At 44.5% G+C, this 15,560-nt stretch overlaps 2 protein-coding genes across 2 annotated transcripts; both read left to right on the top strand.

The window, feature by feature from the left end:
* The first annotated feature begins 608 nt into the window (after window positions 1-608).
* On the top strand, window positions 609-7,892 carry LOC6734478 (diuretic hormone receptor). The gene is made up of 12 exons (XM_016168094.2): window positions 609-1,183; window positions 4,727-5,024; window positions 5,252-5,450; window positions 5,558-5,651; window positions 5,795-5,969; window positions 6,026-6,099; window positions 6,167-6,277; window positions 6,511-6,699; window positions 6,772-6,887; window positions 7,123-7,179; window positions 7,243-7,450; window positions 7,507-7,892. The coding sequence occupies exons 2-12, from the start codon at window positions 4,760-4,762 to the stop codon at window positions 7,531-7,533; spliced, it is 1,515 nt and encodes a 504-aa protein (XP_016027605.1). The 5' UTR covers window positions 609-1,183; window positions 4,727-4,759; the 3' UTR covers window positions 7,534-7,892.
* Window positions 7,893-13,362: 5,470 nt separating this feature from the next.
* On the top strand, window positions 13,363-14,909 carry LOC6734479 (lysosomal aspartic protease). The gene has a single exon (XM_016168095.3). It carries the CDS (start codon window positions 13,490-13,492, stop codon window positions 14,702-14,704), a length of 1,215 nt encoding a protein of 404 aa, XP_016027606.1. The 5' UTR covers window positions 13,363-13,489; the 3' UTR covers window positions 14,705-14,909.
* Window positions 14,910-15,560: the final 651 nt, after the last annotated feature.

Consider the following 15,560-nt stretch of genomic DNA (forward strand, 5'->3'; position numbering starts at 1 on the left):
AAAAAATTTGCCAGGCAGGAGAAAAGATGCCTGTGAATAAAAATGTTGCCCTTGTTTTTTCTACAATTTAATTCCGCACATTTTCCGGGAAACCATTTTCCCGGGGCCTAACCATATTGATATTTCAATAACTGTCAGACCCGAGGCGCTGCCACTTCAGTTTAATTTGATTAGGCCCACGTGAGAGGTGTTTTCAACGGGCTCCGAAACTCACAATTAAATCAGGCTGCGACTTCAAAGACGGCCTGCAAGGAGTTTCACATCAATATCCTGACGAATCCTGCCGAATCCTGTTGAGTCCGGGGTATCCCTTTTGCCGCATGCCCTAAACAAACAGCCAGCGAAATGCTGGGCAAACATGAGACTTCGGCACATATTTGCATAAATCAAATAGGCAGATTTTCAGGCATTAGAACTGCAATCGAATCGGTTTCTGTTTGGGGGGGTCCTTTTACCCATCCTCCCGCCAGGATGTTCCACCTGTTGCCCGGTGGAAAGCTCTTTCAACAGCTTGTGGAATGCAGCTTTGCGAGCTTTTCACATTGTGGAACCCAAAATTGGCGCCTTTTGGTAAGAAGGCGAGCCTTGTTAAGACACATCCTTCGGGTATCCCTTCAGTTATCAGCGGGATGTGAACGAGTGCGGTTCGTTTCGGAATTTCAAAATTTGCGGAAACCTATTGTCCTCTTCAGAGCCGTTAAAGTGGAAACTAATTTTTAAATAATGTGACAAGGGAAAAAGGAAAATTTTAATTAGCAAAAGCAAAAGAAATAACAAATAAGTGCCGCATTAATGCCGAATAACTTAGCAAGTCGATGGCTTTGAGAGTGCTTTGAAAAAGTTCAAGGGTCGCTATAACAAATAATCCCGCATATAAATGTGAACACAATAAAGTTTTGCCCACGTAAATGGGCGTGTGTCAATAACCAAGGCAACTAGCAAAAACACCCGCACCAGCAAAAACCGCTTTAACATAATCATTTCGCAGCTTAGAAGGCGTTAAACGCATTTAGGACGGGTCAAGTAAGTGGTCGAAAGGACAAAGGACCCGCCTCCTGGCGCTTTTGCGGTCCCTAGTGCGAGTGCTAAACGCAAGTAATCCCAAGAATTCCAACGTAAATTGTGAGTGCGAGTGGCGCAAGGAATCTCATTCTGCGGTTAGAAACTTGGCTAGGAGAAGAAGGTAAGCGTTTTCAGGGCGGTTGGGATGCAGAAACAAATTGTGGTTAATTCAAATGCCAGTGCATACACACGCTCAGCTGCTGAAAACAATGCTATCGGTTACTAAAGCGAAAACTCTGCGGCTGAAAGAGCCGAGAGTATGGCTATTAGGGGGCAGCAGAGGCATTGTTTTGCGTGTTTGCAGTATCGATTGGGAAAATTCCAGCCCGAAATCAGAAATGCCCCCCAACTCCATGCACTTGACCACTCTAATAAACTAACTGCTAACCAGGAAGGACTTGTTGCCATGGCCTTAAGGACTTCCCTTTGCAAGTCGAGTAAATCTCCGGCAATCTCCGTGGCATTTCGGCCACTTGTAATGCATTAAACCAAATTTTTATTGGGCCAATAAATAACAGATTTGGTGGCCAGGTTCGTTTCTTTTTTGCGGCGGATTTTTATGGTTTTATGCTCGGACTATCCGCAGGAGTGGAGATCCCTCACGTAGCTCCAAATGCAGGCGCCTGCACGTGCCGCACACACAATGGCCGGATGGCAAAGGAGAGCTGTTAAAGGCCAGACAATAAAACGCAACACTTGTTGGCAATCGCTGGAGTGTCAGCCCCATCCCATTCCATCCCATCCCATTCCATCCTCCTGCCAAAGGATATGTGCTGACTTAAGCATGGAAAGTGGCCAGCAGATCGGGCTCAGGCTCAGGCGGAAATGGAAATGGCAGTGCGTGCCTGCAAATTATGATGTTGGCTTGTCTAGACTGGCTTTTCCTTATCGGCCTCCGAGGAGAGTCCACAAAAGTCCGAACAATAAAATTTAAGCGCCCAAGGCGGATGAATAAAATTAGTAATATATTTTCTCCGGACTACACGCTGAATATTACATATTTCCTCAGAACACTTCCCGCAGTATTCCCGATCGAATTCATTGTTTCCACGCTTAAATGAGCAATTTAATTACAAACTTTCTATACGCTTATGCCTGCGTGCTGGCTTTCCAAGCTGGCTTTTGTCCATGCTGCGTATACGTAATGTGCTGCTGGTCTCTTGTGTGGCACGCTTATACATTTTAAATGCTTACATTTTTTGTTTGCAGCTGGCAGCTTATGCATATAAAATTTAATGAGCTACATTAATGAGAACCGAAAATAGCACTTTTCCCCGGTGTCCCGCGCAATGTCGGAATTTTTGCAAAGGTAAACATATAAGGGCGTAGAAAAAAACCCTCTTCGAGGACTGGAAAAAACTGGAATTTAATTTTTAGTCTGCATATTTTGTTGGATAAGTGGAAAATGCGAACGCTTGCCACTATTCGCACTGTTATTATGTTCTCAATCCCCTAAAGAAATCCCCGGCGATTGCGGGCGAACATTTATAAGCATTATAGCAGCAGGAAATTGCAGAACCTCTCACATGGGCGAGAAAAAAGTAAAGGACCCACAAGCAAACTCCCTCCACACAATCCCCTATTTTTTTGTTGTGTCGCCGTTGGCAAATCCATTGTGTGCAATCGTACGAGATTAGATACAATCTTCTATAATAGCATGTGCAAAGAGGAGGCAGAGGAGCAGAAAGGACGATGTGCGATTTGTCCGTTGGTCTCCGTCCAGGACCAACCATTTCTTAGGCCTCCGTCTATGTATGTATTTGTGGTAATGTCCTTTTTATGCCGGCGATGATTCGGCCAAGCTGAATTTGTTTTGCCAGTTTCCCCGGCGGGCGGACATTCGTCAAATTGGCTAGCCATAAATGAGATTTGTCCAAGCGAGCTGTCAGAACGTATTTGCATTCGCACGCTGATTTGAAATGTGTCCTTCTTGGGTTTTTGGGCGCCTGTCAGCTGAATTAATTGAAATCAAATATGCAATTAGCATTTATGGCCATAATTTAGGCCTGCTAATTTCGTGCGACGTTATTTATGAGGTAATTAGAGGCGGTCGTTCGCTGTTCTTTCCCTTTTTCCACATAATATACTTTTCAACTTAAATTTGCGGCGCGTATATTGCTGTCTTAACTCATCTGCGTGGCTGTGAGCGTGCGAAGCTGGAAAATGAAGGCAACGGGGCGTATGTGTTATAAGTAAGCGAGCGGCTAATGAACCAGGTCCCAGGACCTTGGCAAACTCCGGAAAGGACGTGCAGGCATGTGCCGTGCAGTAATAATCAGCCAGCCTTTGTTTTATGTACATCATGCATTGCGTTAATTTACGAGAAAAACAAACAGGAGCAACAATGGAAAGAAAAATACGAAGCCGAGCACACAGTGGCAGCCAGAAGTGGAGCACCCAAGCCTTGGGGCGGAATTTTCAATTTCCCTCCGGGTTTAATATTTCATCGCTTGTGGTTAGAAATTCCTGTGCCAATTAGACAATCGCCTGGGGAATGTGCCGTCCGAGCAAATCGGAAATTCCACAGAAAGTAATTGGTTCGGGTTGGTCAGCACTTAAGAGATAACCATTTTCAGTCCAAGTGGATTTAAATTCCTGCCTTGGCTTATGGCTGCTCCTTGGAATTAAGGCTGGCTTGTTTGCCTAATTTGTTTCACTGTTAAGCGGAAAGTGAAAACCACTTCCGCTTAAATTTTAGAGCGCGCAGAGAACTTTTCTAGCTCACTGTACAAACAGGCCCATCTACATTTTTAATATATATTGTTTGTGCGTGTGTGTGTCTTACTTGCCGCCCCGTTTTATGTTGTGCATTAATGTAACGATGCATCATTTATGCCATTTATTATCAGAACATAAATGCGAGATTTCGTGTCTGAGGCAGAACCAGCCCGAACCAGGCCACAAAGGCCACAATCTTTGGCCGGAAGTTAGCTTTTCTAATTTCTATCACCATCACCCCAAAACTTGGGTCCTTTGACGTGCTTTTTATGGGCACATATCAGTATGAAAGGCTGCCTGCCGCTCCTCTGATTTGCTGACGCTTCTGTCCGCCTTTGATGGCAAAACTAATGAATTTTTATGGCACTGGGCCCGTGCATTTACTTATCTCTAGCCACCCTGTTTTCCCTAGAAATGGTCTTCGACTTAAAGCATACTTTCCGCCGAGTTGATGGTCCTTTAAGCCCGGTTCGATGTGGGCGTGGCCCGTAGTCGGTGAAACATGGCCAATGCAATTAACGCACACAGGCGAAATGCCACTGGCTGCGGTGGAGCGGGCAGAAGGGTTGCCAATTGAACTTTGCCCGACAGCTTAGTTTCAGCCAACCAACCGCCGGGGAATCCCCTAACAATTGAGGAAATTATAACTTTCTGATTGAACGCATTCTGCTGGGGAGTATTATGAACGTTGTCAATTCGAAGGGAAATGGTCAGGAAATGTCAGCTATATTTTCGTATCAGTCGAATAATAATATTTTATTTCCGATTTAAGAAAGAAGCATACCATTTTTCAGAAAAGAAAGAAACGTTCTTAAATAAAGTGTATAAAAGCTCTATAATGATTCTAAAATATTTTAAAGTTACATTTTCCAAGCACCACAAACATTTTCCCTCCGCTTCAAGTATTTTACAGCTTTTGCCATAACTTTAAACTGACTTATTTCAGTACCAGAGATGCTAAGTGCCAGGATGTTGTAGAATGAGTGACCACAACCACATCGATTCGGTGAACGCCAGCGGGAGTGATCCGCTCCTGGATCTGCACAACCTAGACGGCATCGGCGAGAGCGTGGAGCTGCAGTGCCTGGTGCAGGAGCACATCGAGGCCTCCACCTATGGCAACGATAGTGGCCACTGCCTCACCCAGTTCGACTCGATCCTGTGCTGGCCGAGGACAGCTCGCGGTACACTGGCGGTGCTCCAGTGCATGGACGAGCTGCAGGGAATTCACTACGATAGCAGCAGTGAGTACCAGTCCCCTTTGACCTTACGCTTTAATCTCCGGCCTATTTTTAAACTGAGCTTAAAAAAAACTTTTAACTTCATAGTTGGTTATGAATTTAAATTGGAATTTTTTAAGTCGGTGTCCAGACAGAGAAGGCACCTTCCCAATATAGATCCAAGTGTATGGGACTAGTCTATTTAAAAACTGTTTGCATTTTCCGCTGCGTGCGTTTTTGTATTTGACCAGAGAATGCAACGAGGTTCTGCCACGCCAATGGAACTTGGGAGAAGTACACCAACTACGATGCCTGCGCCCACCTGCCCGCCCCCGAATCCGTGCCGGAGTTCGAGGTCATCGTGGAGCTGCCCACCATTATCTACTACATTGGATACACCCTCAGCCTGGTATCGCTCTCGCTGGCGCTGATTGTTTTCGCCTACTTCAAGTGAGTGTGCACCCCTCCCTGGTGACCCCGATACCCTGGGCATGGCATTTATTTTTGCCTAACCCCCGATTTACCCCCCGTCCTTTGTACTTGTCTTTGTTCACCAGGGAGCTGCGTTGCCTGCGCAACACCATCCACGCCAACTTGTTCTTCACGTACATCATGTCGGCTTTGTTCTGGATACTCTTGTTATCCGTCCAGGTGAGCATTATGACTGCCAGATAATTGCAATTGCTGGCTTATTAAATCATACTTGAGCCTGAAAGGGGAGCTAGTCCAAAGTGAAAGGAAACTATAAACAGCCGCTGACAGCTTGAGACTAATGGCTACCACTTAATCTACAGATCTCCATCCGAAGTGGAGTGGGCAGCTGCATTGCTCTGATCACCCTGTTCCACTTCTTCACCCTGACCAACTTCTTTTGGATGCTGGTCGAGGGCTTGTACCTGTACATGCTGGTGGTCAAGACCTTCTCCGGGGACAATTTGCGCTTTAATATCTACGCCTCCATAGGCTGGGGTAAGTGTGAATGCCCGATTGTGTGCCAGCCAATTAAGTCTTCCTCCTGCTGGCAGGTGGCCCGGCCTTGTTTGTTGTCACCTGGGCTGTGGCCAAGAGTCTGACGGTCACCTACAGCACCCCCGAAAAGGTATGTCTATTTTGGGATTTGAAGAGACCCCTGGAGAGTAGTCTTCCTTTTGTTTCCCATCCGACAGTACGAAATCAACTGCCCCTGGATGCAGGAGACCCATGTGGATTGGATATACCAGGGACCTGTCTGTGCGGTGCTAATAATCAATCTCACCTTTCTGCTGCGCATCATGTGGGTGCGTATGGAATTTACACAGAAAAAATATAGACACTTAAACCAAAATCTTTAGAGCAGATTAAACAAGTTACCATAGATTATTTGTTTTAATAGCTCGCATTAAGATTATTTTCTTGTTATAATTCACTTAAAACACTTTAAAGCCTTTAAAAGAATTTAGCCACCAATCTTTTTTCCGACTGTAAATTCCCGAAAATACTGAGCCCGATTATCGGGTTGCTTCTCTTTTAGGTTCTAATCACAAAGCTGCGCTCGGCCAATACAGTGGAGACTCGTCAGTATAGGAAAGCTGCTAAGGCACTGCTGGTGCTAATCCCACTTTTTGGCATCACCTACCTGGTGGTGCTGGCTGGTCCCTCGGAATCCGGTCTAATGGGACACATGTTTGCAGTCCTGCGAGCGGTATTACTCAGCACTCAGGTGGGTTTCGTTTGGCGCAATCCTTTTAGCCGCTTTTTTTTTTGTAAGAGACTGTTTGTGTGTGTGCTGCAGGGATTCTCGGTGTCGCTGTTCTACTGTTTCCTCAACTCGGAGGTGCGAAATGCACTGAGACACCACATTTCCACGTGGCGGGACACGCGCACCATCCAGCTGAACCAGAACCGACGGTAAGTAGTCAAAACTTTTAAGTCTGCTTGTAAGTACACTTAAAAATAAATACACTACTCGAGAAGAGAAAACTGAAAACAACTGAGTTGCACATATATCATCTCAAATGGCTTTAATGTTAAACCTATCATAAAGTGTGGCATTGCTAGATTGCTACTAGGAATTGCAGTCATTAAAAATATTTTCACTATTGTACACTAACTTTTCCTGTGCAATTCTTCTTAAACTTGGCAGTTATACGACGAAAAGCTTCTCCAAAGGCGGTGGTTCCCCTCGAGCCGAGAGCATGCGGTAAGTTATGTGGCAATCGTGGCTAAGAAGTGACGGGATATCTTGACATCCACTCCGTTGCAGACCTTTGACCAGCTACTATGGGCGTGGCAAGCGGGAGTCGTGCGTGAGTTCGGCCACCACCACCACGCTGGTGGGTCAGCATGCCCCACTTTCGCTCCACCGGGGCTCCAACAATGCCCTGCACACGATGCCCACTTTGGCGGCAAATGCCATGAGTTCCGGCAGCACTCTGAGCGTAATGCCCCGGGCCATTAGTCCCCTGATGAGGGTGAGAACCAGTACTGACTTCTTCTCAGCCATCCAATAATCATTCTCGAATTCCAGCAAGGACTCGAGGAGAACTCGGTGTAGACAAATCCCTAGCAAGTGCATCTTAAGAGACTGAACTTTCATTGAACTTTCCACTTCCGTGTCGCAGATCTGCGAGTGCGATTAGTTAGCTAGTACTACATATTAAAGGCTGGAGTGCGATGAAAGGACGAAACCAAGTACCAAGCGGAGCAAGCGAGCAACATAAGTTAGGTCAATCGTTTTAAACTGTTAGATGTCGTATATGTGAGCAGCTGCGAGCCCCATTAACAACACAACCCACTCCATGTTATGAACTCCAAGTGTAGCTGTTGAATGTAACTCAATGTGCAAATGGATTAATTCTCTGTATAAACAAGAAATTCTAGCATCTAAATAAATGGTCTATTTACTTCGGTGTACTCGATCGGCGTTTTTCTCTGGGGGATTATCACTGCCGTTTTCTTTTGGTAAGCTTCCATTGTTTGGGGGATTTTCTTTATCGGCTTTGATGTACTCGAAAAAATTCCTAAAATACCATCCTCGGAGATGTGTAGCTGTTATGGCTACAAATATGGCAAAAGTTGACATGGCAAACACATGTTCCGCTCTTCGCAACTTCCTAAAAGTGTGCAACAGTTTGGCAAGCCAACAATACAGCGAAACGGAACTCAAAACTCTTTCACGATAATCTGCGAACAAAAAGTTTCATGGGCAAAAGTTTCCATCATCAAAACCAACATTTTATGAAGCTGACAGGATAGAGAAAATATGTTGGCGGCTTATCCTCCTCACTGATATTCCATAAAACTTTAATGTGTAATAGAGTCCTACATAATAAAGGCTCTTTCTCACACCTCCAACTTAGCTCGGTTACATTTTAATTAATTGAAATTTTGCTTGATTATGAAAAAGCAGCCCATAGACGGTATAATTGAAAGCTAATTGGGTCCGACGCTCCCCAAAACGGTGGGAAGTTTAATGAGTTAATTGACACGAGTTGGGAAAAAAGGATTGCCTCATCCCCATAGTCCGCTTAAAGGTCACGATTTGGCCAACTTAGCATCTAAATGGCATCTGCACTTAGCGTTTCAGACGGCTTTCCCTGGAAATGTTATGCTGAATATACGCTGCGCACATTTCGGCGTTCTCAAAATTCACAGAAACTACTGGCAGTTGTGCCCCAAAATGCTGCTCATAAATGTTGCATGAAAAGCGGCCATGCAAGCACAGAAAAAACTAGAAGCTTTGACTATTGCTATTATATATTAGACATTTCTGATACCCATTGAATAGGATACATTTAGTAAATTTTATTTAGAGTAATAATACAACGACTTGACTTATCGTTTGTTTTTTTACCTAAATCATAAAGAAACCCTTTCGTTTTCAATAAACACGGAATTACCCCGCTTTACAGGGTATACAAATGCCAAAGCGTAGTGAAGATAAAAGCAAAGTCCAGACAAAAAAGAGAATACCGAGCCGAATACAAATGTAAATATTCCACTTCAACTGCTGGTCCGTTTGCAGATATGCATGCCGAAATAAAAGAATAAAATAAAAATAAATTTTTAATATGCTCGAAATATGCACGAAACGCTTGTTCTTCTCTTCATTTGATATTCTGAGATTTCTTTTGTTATTTCGCTTTTCGCACACTACGTGGTTTTATACATCCGCCGGAAGTGGCGATTGTGGTAGCCATGTTTCCGTGCTTAGCCTAATTGAAATGCCCAAAGTGGCACTTTAATAAAAGTTCAAGAAAATCGAGTGCAACAAAAACCAAACCACTCGAAAGCAAACTCCTTGTGAAACTTGTGTTTAAAGTGTGGCAAGGGCGTAAATACAATCACATCAATGTGTGGCAGGTCCCCAACTTCAATGCCCCCCCTCAGCTTTTGAACTTCCGTCAACATATGCGTCGTGTGCAGCCGTCGCCTTGAAGATCCTTGTGCTTGCCAACCGGCGACAAGGACTCTTGCCATTCGTACCTGAAGGACTCAGATAAGAAGCGGAAATGGCAGGCAGTCAAATGGGGCGCCACAAAAATGCCAACGCAATTGTAGCATTTTAATTAACCAAATTGTGCGCATAAAATGGTATAAAATGGCAACTTCAGCAGCGCGAGAAACGGAACTCAATTATAAGTCGCTTAGGCGGCCCACTATACATGAAATGAAATCTTTTTCAAAGGGTTCGGCAGCTGCTTTAATTAACGCCATCCCCAACGCTCAGGAGGTGGGGTCATTTGGGCTGCGGCGCAGAAACTCAGACATTAACAAGTTGGCATCCGGTCAAAGGGCAGGCGAGCGTAGAAGAGTATTTAAATATGGAGAAGCAGCTGGTAAATAACAGAAAAAGCAAAGGTTTCAGGTGAATTGGCCCACCTATAGGTACAGAATTGGTAATCTATCGATTATACAGCGAAAAATGTATCTCAACTTGGGGTATCTCAAGAAAACACTTACACATAGAAACTAAAATGAATAATATAAATAGAAGGCCCATTCAGCGCAGACAGGACTGAATAAATCCCTAGTAATTATGACACTTTCCACCAAAAAAAAAAATGCTCTGCTAACACAGCTTTCGTCTCTAATTAAAACCGCTCGTCCTTAGAACAAGATGAGCATTCATTCAGGACGAATGTGATTTATGTGTTGATTCTGCCTTTGCGGCCAAATCTCCTTAATTATGTGTGGACGTATTATGAATAGGGAGGGGCAAACTTAGCGCCTCGCTGGCGGCGGGGATTCCCCCAAAGTCCTTGGCCATAAAGTGTATTACATCCGACGTGCCTTTTACGCTCGAATGCCTGTGGCTGCCGAACAATTTGGCCGCAGGATGTGCGGCCCCCTCTCTCATCTGCTTAGTAGTTCTCCGCGAGGACATCGGCTAATTAAATATTTGCTCTTGTCGGCTTAAGCAATTGCATCATTGTTTTCGCTGGGGAAAATTTTGAACTTTGAAGCCGCGAGTGGCAACGGAACTTTAAGCTGTCAAGTGGAATGTCGAAAACTTACTCAATTCATACACATTCTGAAGCAGAAGCTGACACTTATCTTAAATCCTATTTGTTATATGTGATTTTTATGTAATTGTAGTAAAATTATGGGCTGAATTAATAGATAAGAAGGACGCAAAGGGACTCCAAGACTTCCCCGTATGCCTTAAAAAATAAAGTAAATAAAAAAAAAAAACTCAATTCTCATGCTGATGATGGCTTCAAAACAATTTCCACTTGCTGTCAATGCAACTGGGTAACATTCTTTATGCAAATCGAATTGAAACAGCAGCTGCCAGGAAGGTTGAGTAGGTGGCTGTCACCTACAATTGCAATGAAGAGCATATAGACATTTCTATATGTATAAGAAGTTCTATGGCTAGCTAATTACCGATGCAGATTGCGATAAAACCCGCGCTCTTTTATTAACAGCATTTTATTGCCGGGAAAATCAATCAAAATTGAGTGCAAAGTGTTTGACATCGTTGTTCGCTTAATTGATTGCTTCCACAGCAGCGCAGGATATCAATCAATGCCGCTGGCAAAGCTATTTAACCGGCTTTAAAACGGCTTAATTTTCTCGCTAACGACCGCAAAGTTAAAGTGTGAAAATCACCGTGCTAATGGGTTAAGAGCAAGGCTAAAGGACATTTACCCCTTGGCCTTATACATCACACTGTCGTTCATAAATTGCACAGCATTATCCTTTCAGACCGTAATTCTTCAGAAGTGTAACACCTCCGGTGGCATAAAGTTTTCAATTTTCCCCTCACTATTCGGATTCCCGTGGCATTGGCAATTTATTTCCATATTTCAGCAGCTCCATTGACATTTGCAGCACAGAAATGCATGCCAAAGGATACGAGTTCTAGTGCACACAAAACAGGACTCGCCGAGTCCTTATTTATATTTCTCCGCTCTGGGCCAAAAACTCGGTTAGGGTTAGGGCACTGAAGTTTCTGTTTCTGTGGCTGTCTGTGCGAAATTCAAAACAAATCAATAAACTGGATACCCAACTCGCGAGTTACCCCGTTTTTTGGCTTGTTTCGACCCCACTAATTGGCCCATAAATAATTTAGAACGGCAACAAGTCAGCATGCCGCATATATAAATATTTTTTGGTCGTTCTTAGTCGGCCATTTAAAGAGCCAGACCCTTTTTTCATGTAGTCTCAAATATATATGTAGAGATCTGAGTCAAAGTTTTACGTTATAATTGGTTTTTTCGGCATGTGGAAGAGACTTGGCCTGGACCACATGCCCTGAATCATCGTCTTGGCCCAAAGTTCTTGGCGAAAACTTTTGACCAGCTGTGGGTTTCGGGTTTTCCTGCCATTCCATGTACATTCGAGGAACTCTATCTCTTTCATATTATCCAGCAGGGAGCAGTTTTCCTCTCTTTTCGCTTGGGTTTTTCCGCTCTTCCGTTCAAACCTAATTTATAAGCATCAAAGAATACAAAATGTGCTGCCTGCAATTTCCGCTTTCCGCTTCCAATTTGAGACAGAGTTTACCTTTTTGCCTTGCGGTGGACACAGGTCGACGGAGCCAAAAATAAAAAAGAAAAAGTCCGAAAAATAAGGAAACCGACAAACTTTTCGTTTCTTTTCGCAAAAATCAACAAGTGTTGCCACACACAAGTTTTCTTTTGACTCCTGACACTCGGTGACAGCTTTTCAAGGACTTCCTGTCACCGACATGACTTTTGACTTTAACTCTGTCCCACTGACGGATTTTTCTGACAGCTACCCGGATTCACAAGCGCAAACTTTGCCGTGTCCCTTAACTTTAATTGTGTTTGCCTAATTCAATGAGGGCCTGCTTTGCCTAATGGCACATAATGTAATTTGAATTCACCCGATAATGTTATTTGCCCAGGGCCCAGAAATTCGCCTTCAATTAAACGGTGCGAGCTCACACTTGTACTTCTGCCAATCCTTTTTAGGCCAGGTCAAAAGCCTCGGTCGGCGAGGAAAATGCACTAATTAAGTGTACCGCCAAGCCCCCCAGTGGACTTTCTGCTGAAAGTAATAATGCCAAGGAGCCGGAGCCCCGGGAATTGTCATATTCCCCGGCCCATTAGCACAGGTGTGGCCTGCCATTGACAGCTGGCTTTCAGGACGAGAAGGTCGTGCGAAGAGGTTTTTCGGGATTTGTGTCCTTCTTTGCTTAAGGTTTTTGCTATTGTCGCATTATCCTGACACTTTAATTGGGGATCATCAAGACCTATGATGGGCCCTTGCAGTTTGCTCTTAAACAACTTCAATAAACGATATGAACATTTTGATAGACATTCCGTATCCAAGCAATTGAGCACACATTTACGCAAATGGCAGTGCACAAATGAAAGTGCAATCAAACAGCTCCACCAGAATGGCAGCAAGTACAATTAGAAGACCCTGTCAACGGTGCACACACTTATATTTTTTTTTCAGTCGAGTACACACATCGATTCAACTTATACTCAACACCTACAGACGCTTTTCACATTGCATTGAAAAGGTTTTCCTCGTCCTCTTTTCCAGCAGCAACAGCAACACATTCGATCACAGCTCGATTCCAAACTGCTGCCACACAGACGTTTCACATTTCCAATTACATTTCATGGAAATTTTTATGCTGCCGGGCGGTTATTTCAATGAATTGGGTATATCGAGTTTTTTGCCAGAAAAATTAAACATATTTTAAAGAAGCAAACCATTCAGTTATATTTCGATTGTCTTTAAAGTGCTTTTCTGTTTTGCAACAATCTTTAGATTTATCATTTATATTTATAAAGTGGAGCTCCTGCAAAGGTTTTTCTCCAAGGGTAACCGTATGTCTTATCCTTCAGGAATGTACTTCATATCTGTAATCGGAACCTTGGCATATTGAATTGAAATATTTAAACACAATTTAATACACAACAAAGAAAGCGGCAAGTTGCCTGTCCTTTTTGCTTTGATATTTTATTGAAACAGTCACTTGCCTGGTTTTCAACATTACTTGGTTATCGACTGCTTTTGATAGCATTATGTGGCTGCTCGTTTCGCTGCTTCCGGTGCTCTTCATACTTCCGGTACAGTTCCAACATCCGGTCAGTTGCAAGCTGCAGCTGTACCGCGTTCCCCTGCGCCGCTTCCCCTCCGCTCGTCATCGCTTCGAGAAGTTGGGCATCCGGATGGACCGGCTGCGTTTGAAGTACGCCGAGGAGGTCAGCCATTTCCGTGGCGATTGGAGCTCGGCGGTGAAGAGCACACCGCTGAGCAATTATCTGGACGCCCAGTACTTTGGCCCCATCACCATTGGGACGCCGCCGCAGACATTCAAGGTGATATTCGATACGGGTTCCTCGAATCTCTGGGTGCCATCCGCCACGTGTGCGTCCACAATGGTGGCCTGTCGGGTGCACAATCGCTACTTTGCCAAGCGGTCGAAAAGTCACCAGGCGAGGGGAGACCGCTTTGCCATCCACTATGGCAGTGGCAGTCTGTCCGGCTTCCTTTCCACCGACACCGTTCGTGTGGCTGGTCTGGAGATTCGGGATCAGACCTTTGCCGAGGCCACCGAAATGCCGGGGCCCATCTTCCTGGCAGCCAAATTCGACGGCATCTTTGGATTGGCCTATCACAGCATCTCCATGCAGCGCATCAAGCCACCATTCTATGCGATGATGGAGCAGGGACTGCTCACGAAACCCATATTCAGTGTTTACCTCAGCAGACATGGCGAGAAGGATGGTGGAGCCATCTTCTTTGGCGGATCCAATCCGCATTACTACACCGGCAACTTTACGTATGTCCAGGTCAGCCATCGTGCCTATTGGCAGGTGAAAATGGATTCGGCAGTTATCCGGAATCTCGAGCTATGTCAGCAGGGATGTGAAGTGATTATCGACACGGGCACCTCTTTCCTGGCATTGCCCTACGACCAGGCTATACTCATCAATGAATCCATTGGGGGAACTCCCTCCTCCTTTGGACAGTTTCTGGTTGCTTGCGACAGCGTTCCGGCCCTACCCAGAATAACCTTTACCTTGGGTGGGCGTACATTTTTCCTGGAGTCTCACGAGTACGTCTTTCAGGATATCTACCAGGATCGAAGGATCTGCTCCTCGGCGTTCATTGCCGTGGACCTGCCATCGCCCAGTGGACCGCTCTGGATTCTGGGGGATGTATTTTTGGGCAAATACTATACGGAGTTCGACATGGAGAGGCATCGCATTGGATTCGCTGACGCCAGGAGCTGAGGCCATGTATGCTGTTTGATGTGCTTCTTGCTTTTTTCACCGACTGGTTGCCATAACACGCGAATCATCGAAAAGTACAAACGAAAAACGTAACGTAACATTTTACATGCAAGCTGGCAAATACCCTTTATTCACGTGTTTAAAATATTGTTTATTTCGTCTATTTAGAAATTTTTTAATAAACCACTTTGGAACATAATTATACCCTAGACTTGTGACTGGTGGAAGGGAGCGTTTCCTGCCCTATGAAGTATATATATTATATAAATACTCCTTTTATCTTAGTAACGGGTATCACATAATCGTGAAACTCGACTGTAGCATTCTTGTTTTAAATCGAATTTAAAATTTTATGTTATTTTCTAACAAAAGCGATTTGGTGGCCATCCATCTCGTTAAGTTCAATATACCCGCTGCCTCGTGTTTGGCCATCCAAATGCTGTTAGCAAGCTGTTGCTTATTTTGGGCACGTGTACGTCATCGTACACTTGAAGCAATGTTCAAGGGAATCCGGGGGAAGGAAGGCAAAAATCAAAACAGAATTTTATTATTTTATTATTTTATTACCTGCTGCTGCTCCTTTTGCTGCCCGCCATGCACTAGTGCCCCTCGGAATGTTGGCTTCCACATCCGCGCCAGAATTCTGTGTGGGCGGAAGCTAATCAAAAAAATCGCTTGCAGCCAGTACGACTCGATAGAGAGGCGCAGAAGTGAAAAGGACGAAGAAATGGGAAATGGGGATGAGTTCCTTGGGCGCACTGAGGATGTAATTGATTCCCGGGAAAAACAATGTCTTCTTTTGTCTCTCTCAATTCCCTCGACTGCGGCGCTTCTGGCGGTTTTTCTACGTCGCTCT

This window comes from Drosophila simulans, chromosome 2R (genome assembly GCF_016746395.2).
Source record: "Drosophila simulans strain w501 chromosome 2R, Prin_Dsim_3.1, whole genome shotgun sequence".
Taxonomy (NCBI): domain Eukaryota; kingdom Metazoa; phylum Arthropoda; class Insecta; order Diptera; family Drosophilidae; genus Drosophila; species Drosophila simulans.